This window comes from Mauremys mutica, chromosome 8, assembly GCF_020497125.1.
Source record: "Mauremys mutica isolate MM-2020 ecotype Southern chromosome 8, ASM2049712v1, whole genome shotgun sequence".
Taxonomy (NCBI): domain Eukaryota; kingdom Metazoa; phylum Chordata; order Testudines; family Geoemydidae; genus Mauremys; species Mauremys mutica.
Window position 1 is genome coordinate 59,805,614 of NC_059079.1, and position 10,637 is coordinate 59,816,250.

General features: G+C 48.6%; 1 protein-coding gene across 11 annotated transcripts in view; it reads left to right on the plus strand.

The window, feature by feature from the left end:
• Positions 1-10,637, plus strand: part of ASTN1 (astrotactin 1) — a 239,963-nt gene that overhangs the window by 195,061 nt on the left and 34,265 nt on the right. For all 11 annotated transcript variants that reach the window (XM_045026814.1, XM_045026803.1, XM_045026804.1 and 8 more), the window contains 4 exons: positions 168-362; positions 1,285-1,412; positions 6,935-7,039; positions 7,294-7,482. In XM_045026814.1, coding sequence (XP_044882749.1) covers positions 168-362; positions 1,285-1,412; positions 6,935-7,039; positions 7,294-7,482 — 617 coding nt within the window. The remainder of the gene's footprint in view (positions 1-167; positions 363-1,284; positions 1,413-6,934; positions 7,040-7,293; positions 7,483-10,637) is intronic.

Genomic DNA, 10,637 nt, shown 5'->3' on the forward strand with positions numbered 1-10,637 from the left:
CTCATGGTTATAACTCAATGGCTCCTATGCTCTACTGGGGTTGTTCCAGTTGGCTGTGGAGAGGGGCCTTCTTTCCTTGCGTTGAGGTCCCTCCCCTCCTCCACCACTGGATGTCTTGGCTTAGTCCCCAGGTGTAATGGCTTGTGCTGGGTTTCCCCTCATGGCAGGTGCATTGAGGATTACAAACTTGGAGTGGATGGGCGGTCGTGCCAGCTGATCTCGGAGTCCTGTCCAAAGGGAGGTGACTGCGGGGAGAGCCGGGAGCTGCCCATGAATCAGACTCTGTTTGGGGAAATATTCTACGGGTACAACAACCATTCCAGGGAGGTTGCAGCTGGACAAGTGCTGAAAGGGACCTTCAGGTGAATACCGTGTCCTCGCTTTTCATCAGGGAGGCGCTATCACTGTGCTTGTCTGGAACCTGTCATGCCCCTAGGAAGACACAGTCTGTAACAGTCCCAGGTCCCTAGCCTCTTGTTTCTGTACAGGAAAGGGTTTTCCCAAGGAAATGGGGGATACAGGAAAAGGAGCTAACTGAGGGCTCGTGGGTTTGCTTTGCTGTTCATCTTTGCTGTTTACAGTTGCTGCTTTAAATGCAGCCCGGGTTGGGTGCGGTTGAAAGTCCATCCTGTCTGATGGCTCCTCTGTGTTGCAGTGAGTTGTTGGCCACAATCCAGTTCTTAATGGCCAAGGCCCAGGTCCTCGGAGGTCTTTAGGCACCTAACAGCTAATACCTTTGAGGCCAAGATCACAAACCCACCAGCCAGTGTTTTGCATGAAGCTAGGGTTTAAACAGACATAGGAGACTGGACAGTAGGTTAAGTGAAGGTGCATTGACAATGCAGTGTGTGGCGGGGAGATTGAGTTTCCACTGATCGTGCAACGCTTGTTCTCTTTCTGATAGCAGAGAGCCCTTTAATGCAGCAGACAAAGGCATAATGAGAGCCAGTGGCTGGAACCTGAAGCTAGATAAATTCAGGGTGGATAAGGTGCATGTTTTTAACTACTGGAGGTGGTGGATTTCTGTCACTTCCGGTCTTTAATCGAGATTGTGTGTCTTGGTAAAAGAGAAGCTCTAACCGTGCCAGAAGTTCGAGGTTTGATGTGGGGATCACTGAAACGCTGTGGTCTGTGCTGTGTGGGAGAGCAGGCTAGATGAGCACAAACAGTCCCCCTGGCCTTAAAACCTGTGCCTGTATTGCTAGACCTCGTTCTCCAGGGCTGCTGATCTGGCCACTTTAATTACGGACACACACATAAGTGTTAACTCTCTGGAATTCGCAGGCAGAACAACTTCGCTCGGGGCTTGGAGCAGCAGCTTCCAGATGGCCTGGTGGTGGCCACTGTCCCACTGGAGAACCAGTGCCAGGAGCAAATCTCTGAGCCCACGCCCGACCCAGGCTTTCTGACTGGTGAGTGATTCCAGCCACGCTTTGGCTCCTCTTCTCCCAGACTCTATTTGTAGAAGGCTGGAGAGAGTTCTTAGTGCCTGGAAAACAGGGCAGAGGGAGGGACCCTTTCACTGCCTGACTTCAGCAAAGAAAGGCCTCCCCGGCCCATCAAAAGTCAGACAAGGCCCAAGCCTGGGAGACCTCAGACACCCTGGTTGCTCCTACTGACCTGTGGGCGCCCTTGGCACATGCCCTTTCCCTCAGCTCCCTTCTGGGGGATCACCACATGATCACTGGCTGACTAGCCAAAGGTCCCATCCAGCTGCCTGGCATGGCAGGATAGCTCCCTGAGTGCTAGGAGGCACTCGTTAGCCATTGTTCATACTGAAGTGTCACCTACTGTCCCAGTCAGGATCAGGGCCCTCAACAAACACATTGCCCCGAAGAGCTTACAGTGTAAATAGACACTGGGGAAGCTACGGCACAAATTGGTAAAGTGACTTTCCTCAGGCTGCCCAAGAGCTCGGTGGCCAAACCAGGACTAGAATCCAGGTCTTTTGAGTTCTAGTCCACTTCCCCAAGGGGAGTCCCGTAGATCCCCAACACTGAGTCAAGCCTCGTTCTGTCTGACCTGTATATTCACACAGTAATAAAGACCCCACAGATCAAATGCTGCCCTCACTTACACTACTGACCTCAAACTGTGCTTTCCTTTTCAGCCCTGCTGGCTCCGGGGTGGTTACACACGTGTAACCAAGGCCATGCCATTACACAAGCAGTTTTGTAATTGGAACTTAGTTAACAATTCTGTTGATGAGGCACAAGCTGGAAAATAATCCAATTCATTCTCCAGAACTGGGCTGGCTCTTCACAGCTGACAGTGGTAAAAAGCAGTAAAACCTTGTATTTTTCACTGAAGTCAGCAGATCCCGGCATCATTCTGAATACACACGGGGGGGACAGAGGTGCTGAGTAAGAAGGGCCAGTTTTGCATAACCACTTTTAAGAGGAGAGCCACACATTCAAGTTATCAGTAACAGCGAGCACTGAAGTAAGAGGAATTTCAAGGCCCAGGAATGTCTCCCTTGCCATTTATTAGCGCTTGGAAAATGCAGCTTTACTCTCCTTGCACAATACAGCTATTTAGAGCCTTGGAAGAACTCTTGACATGGGTTAGTTTGTTCCTTGGTTTGCCTGTTCACCACCCTCTCGGTGCTATTATCTCATATTTCATAAGCAATAAACGGAGCAAGGTTGCTACCCAAGTGGATGGTAGGACATAGTGTATCCTTTTTGGGTAGTGTAATGGATTGACTGGTCCATCTGTCATCAGACCCCTACACTGGTTGGAGCCATGGAATGTAGGGTGACTATATCGCCCACTACTGGCCTCAGCCTATAAAGAATAAGCCCTGATAGCTAAGGGCAATTCTTCTTTAGTTGGCAGGGTGGAGGCCTGTCTTTTTGGAGCAGAATCTCTTGCGCCAGGCACATGGTGCTTAACTAATGACCAGTCTTGTGTGTAAAATTGGCAGCCCTGGATTTATGACGTTAGTCACCAGAAGTGATGGTCAGATGAAGTGCTGCCTACTGTCATGTGACCCATATGTTGCTGGAGATTTAAAGTTGACTATCACTGTTTCGAAACTACCTGAAAATGCAACATGCCAAGAAAGGGTGTTCAGGAAGCACGACGTTTATAAGAAATCCATAGCCGGTGAGCGCTTTCTCACTCCTGCCCAGGGCCAGCTCCAGGCACCAGCGCAGCAAGCAGGTGCTTGGGGCAGGCAACGGAAAGGGGCGGCACGTCCAGCTCTTCGGTGGCAACTCGGTCCCTCTCGGAGGGAAGGACCTGCCACCAAATTGCCGCCGAAGAATGAAGTGGCAGCGGTAGAGCTATCGCTGAAGTGCCGCTGATCGCGGCTTTTCTTTTTTTTTTTTTGCCGCTTGGGGCGGCAAAAACACTGGAGCCGGCCCAGCTCCTGCCCCACTGCACTACCTGCTATTCCAGTCCTGAACTGCATTGACAGCCCTGCCACACCACCTAAACCTTGGCCAGAAGAACCTTTTGTTTTTCCAGTTCTGGGCTCCCTCCCCAGCTCTGCTGCCTTCCCTCAGTTATGACCTTCTATACCCCACGTTATCCCAGTTTGTGCTGTCTTATGAGTCAACCCTGCTTTATGTTGCGTGGTCATATGGTTTTAATATATTTATTTGAGTGGGTGCAGACATCCATTAGGTGCTAGCCGGAGGCCACCAAACATATCCCGGCAGCAGCACCTCAAATCCAGAGGTAATTGTGCATTTTTTCCCTGTCACCACTCACCCTGGTAATTAGCTCTTCTCCAGTTTTGGATGGGGCACCATTAAACATGTTGTCCACGTTCTGAAGGAACATGCATGAGTCCCACCAGGAGCACTCCAAGGAATTTGGAAGGAGTTGGTGGATTGAGATCCAGAGTTAGGAATCTCACTGTACCTCTGGGAGGTAAGAGCTATGGCTGGAGTTTTCCAGGGCACCTAAGGAAGTTAGCTGCCTCATTTGGGTTTGGGTGCCTGCGTTTCTTTTGAGAAGCCCAGCCCAGCCGCAGATCAGAAAGAGCTGGTTGGCAGGCAGAATATCTTTTAACTTGATTGAAATGGGTGAGAGTTTATATGAAGGCTTTGTTCATGTTTTGACATTTGTTTACTGGCGCCTGTTAAATGAGACTGTAGAGGCAGGTAGCAGGAATGGAATTGTTTCACTGGCGGATGAGTGTTCCCGAGCATACGGCTCGAAAATGGAATCTCTTGGCGGTACCAAAGAGTCTGCATCCCAGCAGCAGGGGCTATGCTTGGTAGCACCATCTGAAAGCTGGAGATCTTCACCATTAGGGAAAAAAGTTCCTTCTTGGTCCACTCAGATACTCACCCTGGGCAGCTAGAGTCAGTGACCCTCATTGGAGGACATGCGTAATTGCAGATGTTACTGTTGGTTCTAACATTCTCCAGCTCCTTTTTCTTTCTTTCTTTTTTTTTTAAGGCTAGCCACGGTAGTTGACTCTGTTGCCCCCAGGAAATTACCTCTCTGATACTTGTTGCCCCCAGGAAATTATTATTTTTATGGTGTAAATGGCACTCCCTTCCTTAGCCTCCGTGATCCTGTTATTCCCTGCTGTCTCTGGCTGTGGTGCTGATCATCCTGCGGCCGTGTTTCCTGCTGAATTGATTCCATCGCTGCTGCCCTGTTCCTAGCACTGGACATTATGAAACACAGCCAGGACGCTCTGAGTGAGTTTCGCTGTTGCCAGCCGAGCCGGGAGTTAAAAAGCCCGGCTGTTTTCCTTTCCTGTGTTTTACAGCTCACCTTCTCAATTGAGAAGTGCAGCCACCTCCATTAATAATACATAGGAACTGAACATTTTATAAACTCACCCCTCATGTAAAAGGGTTGCCGTGAGCTTTCCCTGCCTGCTATGCACCTGTTTGGATGTGGAGGGGTCACAGGGTAATGTAGAGGAGAGACAGGTGGGTAATGTCCAGATGATATTTATCCTCTGTGTGGAGAAATTAATCTAGCAGAGGCGAGAGGCTTGATTTTCAGAGGTGCTGAGCACCCCCAAATGCCATTGCCTTTCCTAGTAGCCTCTGGGGTTCAGCACTTCAGCAAGTCGAGAGAAGGGTACCCCTCCCCCCCAGCCAGTGCCTCACTCCTCTTGTTCCCCACACCCGGTACTTGCCAGCCTAAGGGGTGTCACTGGCTTTCTTATTGTCCATGTCCATTCCTCCTGGCATGGAACACGGCGGCAATCACGCCGCAAGGTGCATTAAAGGCAGCGCATTCGGCAATGCCCAGCGTGCTGCATTCGGAGTTGGCTCATTAAAAAAGTCTAATTAGCAGAGTAATGAACACACCAGGATATGCCTTTGGGACCGGCCTTCCAGGAAAAACCCACAAAAGGCCTTGTTATCTTCAGAAGCCGAGCCGGGGATGGAGCGAGGAAACAAACCCAACCACATTCCTTTAAAGTTGTATTTTTAATTGCTGGAGAGTCGCTGACCCTCAAACCATCTTTTAGCATAATTAGACTCTTACCCCACCCAGTTGTTTCCTCCAGTGCAGTCCCAGCTCATTCTGTCACCCAAGGCAAGATTTAATTGGGCAGAACTGTCCCTTTACAGCAGATCAGGCAGCAGAAGCCAGACGCTACCTAGGGCATTAGCGTCGAGCCGGGTTTGCGAAGCCCAGGAAGTGAGTACCCCCTCACAGGAAATAATGATAATGACTTGCAGTTACAATGCTTACAGGTGACTAGAAAACAGGGATGGTGTCTTATGGTTAAGATAGGGAGTTGGGAGAGCTGGATTCAATTCCTGATGCTATCACTTCATTCAGTCTCCCTCTACCTCCGCTCCAAATCTGTAAAATAGAGACCAAAGTCCCTGTGAACTCCTCAGGGCAGGCAATGTCTCTTACAATATATCCATGGAACACCTAAGTCAGTGAGGCTCTGATCTCAGTTGGGGGCACTAGGTCCTACTATAACATAAATACTAATCAAGTATCTTCCATCCAAAAGGATTCCAAACCACTTTCCAAACTCTGGGCCAAACCCTGGGATCTGAACTCCCAGCCACTGCCTTGCTTGTTATACCCTGTAAGAAAAATGAGAGTTTGTTTGCAGCTGGGGACTTTAGCCTGTATCAAAGCCGTCAGAAGAAAATCTGTCCTGTCCCTTTGTTGCAGTCAGCTAAGCAGTCTGTACTGGAGGCTGAGACCATTACACACATTTATTTGTCACTACTTGTCACAGCATCTCGGAGCTTTCAAAGAGCAGGCGCCGATCTGAATGCAGGGATGTGAGCCGCTCCGTTTTAAAATGCAAGAGATCATAGCAACAGCCCCACCGCATCAGACCTGTGATCCGTTCAGCCCAGTATCCCACCTCCAACAGCAGCTAGCACCAGATGTTTCAGAGGAAGGCGCAATCAACCTGAGAGGATACAAATATGGCGTAACCTGCTCATAAGGGAAATGTATTGCTTGGCTTGTGCTAAGGGAAGCAGTGTGGCCTAGAGGATAGAGCACTGGATTGGGACTCTGCTACTGCCTTGTAGGTGGCCTTTGGCAAGTCCTGTCCCCTCCCTATGGCTCAGCTTTCCCACCTGTAAAGTGAGGAGAATGGATTGGCCTGCCTTTGGAAAGCACTTCGAGATTGGCGGCTGAAGTGCGAGCTAAGAGCCTGGGATGAGGAGGTTTAGTATTTAAGTGGGGTTTTCAGAAGGCCTCAGTGTTGGTCTAATTCTGCTCGCATTGACGGCAGTAGTAAAAGCCCCACTGACTTCAGCGAAAGCAGAGTTTGGCCCATGCGGAACTCTTCTGGACATCCCAGCCTCCCTCCCTAAGACACAGCACCCCCATTTCCCCTCTGTGTGCGCTGGCGGTGGTCTCGCACACTCTCCCCTTCCTGAACCACACTCCTGGTGTGGGGCAGACTGCCCATGTGGGGCAGAATGCCTCACCAGCGCTAAGGGGGGGTCTGTCTCTCTTCTGTCTCCCTCAGGGATGGTGAATTTCAGCGAGGTGTCTGGATACCCATTGCTGCAGCACTGGAAGGTGCGTTCCATCATGTACCACGTCCGTCTCAGCCAGCTGACCATCTCCCAGTGTAAGTACCGCCGGGCTGCAAGCCGGGATGGGGAGGACGGTGGTAGAATAGCCTTTGGGTTGAGTGAGGTTTTGATCCTATTCTCCTTGAAAACCAAAGGCTGAATTGTCACAGCCCGTACTCAGCCATGCAGGGCCGTAAGAGGGAGTAAGGCCCTTCTGGGGTGGGGTTTGTTGGGAGCTCTGGCTCCACCCCTTCTCATATTCACCCAGGCCTTCTACTTCTCATTGCTTGCTGTGTCCGTTCCTCTGCAGCTTTCAGCAACGCCCTCCACTCTCTCGATGGAGCCACCTCCCGAGGTGATTTCGTGGCCCTGCTAGACCAGTTTGGCAACCACTACATCCAGGAGGCAGTCTATGGCTTTGAGGAATCCTGCTCCATCTGGTATCCCAATAAGCAGGTTCAGCGGCAGCTCTGGCTGGAGTACGAAGACATAAGCAAAGGTAAGAGGCCTAGCCAGTGATCAAGAACACACACATCCTTCCAGAGAGCATATCGGCAGATCCCAGCTGTGTGGAGTCAAGGTAAGGGAGCCCTTTTCCAGGCCAGGTGTGCCTGCACCGAAGGAGTGTGTTCCCATCTTTATACCGGCTGCTCTCTATCCCCGCAACATAGACTCCTACAGCCCGTCATGTGCTGGTGTTACGATATGGACAAACTGCTCAAGCTAAGACGCCAACTCATTTTGTTTGTTGTTTAGCCCTGATCCCACAGCCACTGAAGTCAGTGGAAAGACTCCTGCTGGCTTCAGTAGGGATTGGATGAGGTCATTAGGGGCGATTAAAAAGCCAAGCGCCAGAGAGATGAAAGGCTAATGCATTCATGCCACCAAGCCTTCCTGCCTGATTCTACTCTTAGCTCATATACATCCTTAATCTTTGTCTCTTCCACATCGGCACTCTTCTACCTGGGTCTTGAGTCTGGAGTTTCCTCCTCTCCAGTGTCCCCCCACCCCCACCCCAGAACCTTAGCTTTCTTTTATTTCTATACCCAATTGTGAATTGGTCTCTGTGTAGGAGTCATCAGGACTCAAACAGTTGAGGGAGGCATGTGTAGCGGACTAGTTCTTCCTGGATGAAGCTAGTCATCTTGGTCAGAGAAGCTTGATGTGGAGACAGAGAATCTAGGTTAAATTTTGAAAGGCAGGTGCTTTCAACCTATGAAATAAAATGTGAATCTGTGCGAACAGGAAATTCCAGGCACACACCACGGAGGCGGAAAGGGTAACTGCACATGCCACTGTGCTGTGTGTAAGTACAGGGTCTCCCTGCACATGTGTATGCATGCCATGTGGGGGCAAGATTTCCAGTGGTGCAAAAGAAACTCACCCACCCACCCACCACTGAAAGTCAATGGGAATTGGGCACCTACGTGTCTGTTTTTCTTTTGCTCTCATTAACTGCCTCCATCAGACATTCTGTTTCACACAGTGAACAGTGTAATACGGTGGGAGCAAAACCAGCTGTGACATTGTGCAAGATTCTCCACACACCCCCAGAGCTCTGGTAGCTTTATTCCAGTTCTGCATGGCATTTACTTTTAGCAGTCACTCCTCATACAGTACTGATCACTTGGTACTCTGTGGATCAAATCTTACTTTTCGGAAAACACGTCCATGTTGATGTTTTCTACTGATTGCTGTGGCTGCTGGTAGTTAAGGTCAAAATACAAGTGATTTCTTTGATTTGCCTTGATGTTTTCAAAGGTGCAGTAGGAAAAAAACCTAGTAAGAGAACCAAAAATGTGCCACCGTGGCTAAACAATGAAGTAAAAGAAGCAGTTAGAAACAAGTGTATAATTAGCCAAAAAAGAATTTGAAGAGCAACTAGCCAAAGATTCTCAAACTAACAGCAAAAAAAAATGTCAAGTACATCAGAAGCAGGAAGCCTACCAGACAATCAGCTGGGGCCACTGGACGATTGAGGTGCTAAAGGAGCACTCAAGGATGATAAGGCCACTGCGGAGAAACTAAATCAATTTTTTGCTGAGGGAGATTCCCAAACCTGAGCCATTCCTTTAAGGTGACAAATCTGAGGAACTGTCCCAGATTGAGGTGGCATTAGAGGATGTTTTGGACAAATTGATAATTAAACAGTAGTAAGTCACCAGAACCAGATGGTATTCTCACAAGAGTCCTGAAGGAGCTCAAATATGAAATTGCAGAACTAAAAACTGTGGTATGTAACCTGTCATTTAAATCAGCTTTGTACCAGATGGCTGGAGGATAGCTAATGTGAAACCAGTTCTTAAAAAAGGCTCCAGAGGCGATCCCAGGGATTACAGGCCAATCAGACTAATTTCAGTACCAGAAATTTGTCCATCACTGCTAGCAGTGCCCAGCCCTGGCTCCTGAAGCTTGGCAGTGATCTTAGATACATTGCTAAAGTCCTCTGCACCTGGTGGGGTATCCTGCCAGAGCTGGGTCTTCCCTTTAGTATTTCTCTAGCATACTAGCTAGTCTGACTTCTTCTCCAGCAAGTGCTGCTGTGGGTGGGATGAAGTAAACATTGAAACTGGTTGAAACTGTAGTAAAGAACAGAATTATCGGACACACCGATGAATATGATATGTTGGGGAAGAGTCAATATGGTTTTTATAAAGGGAACTCACACCTCACCAATCTGTTAGAATTCTTGGAGGGGGTCAACAAACACATGGGCAAGGGGGATCCAGTGGATATAGTGAACTTAGACTTTCAGAAAGCCTTTGACAAGGTCCATCACCAAAGGCTCTTAAGCAAAGTCAGCAGTCATGGGATAAGAGGGAAGGTCTCTCATGGATCAATAACTGATGAAAAGACAGGAAACAAAGGGTAGGAATAAATGGCCAGTTTTCAGAATGGAGAGAGGTAAATAGTGGTGTCCCTCAGGGGTCTGTACTGGGACCAGTGCTGTTCAACAGGTTCATAAATGATCTTGAAAAAGGGGTAAATAGTGAGGTGGCAAAATTTGCAGATGATACAAAACTACTCAAAATAGTTAAGTTCAAAGACCACGAAGAGTTACAAAGGGATCTCTCAAAGCTGGGTGACGGGGCTACAAAATGGCAGACAAAATTCAGTGTTGTTAAACGCAAAGTAATGGACAATGGAAAACATAATTCCAATTATATGTACAAAATGATGGTGTCTAAATTAGCTCTTACCAGCCAAGAGAGAGATCTTGGAGTCATTGTGGATAGTTCTCTGAAAACATCTGCTCAATGTACAGCGGCAGTCAAAAAATGAACGGAATGTTAGGAACCATTAGGAAAGGAATAAATAACAAGACAGAAAATATCATATTGCCTCTATATAAATCCCTGGTACGCCCACATCTTGAATACTGCGTGCAGGTCTGGGTGCCCCATCTCAAAAAAAAGATATATTGGAACTGGAAAAGGTACAGAGAAGGCCATAGCTTCCTTATGAGTAGAGATGAAAAAAGACTTTTCAGCGTGGAAAAGAGATGACTGGTGGGGGGGAGGGGGCGGGGAGGGTATGACAGAAGTCTGTGAAATGTTGACTGGTGTGGAGAAGGTGTATAGGAATGTTATTTACTCCTCCACCTAACACAAGATCTAGGAGTCATCCAATGAAATTAATAGGCAGCAGGTTTAA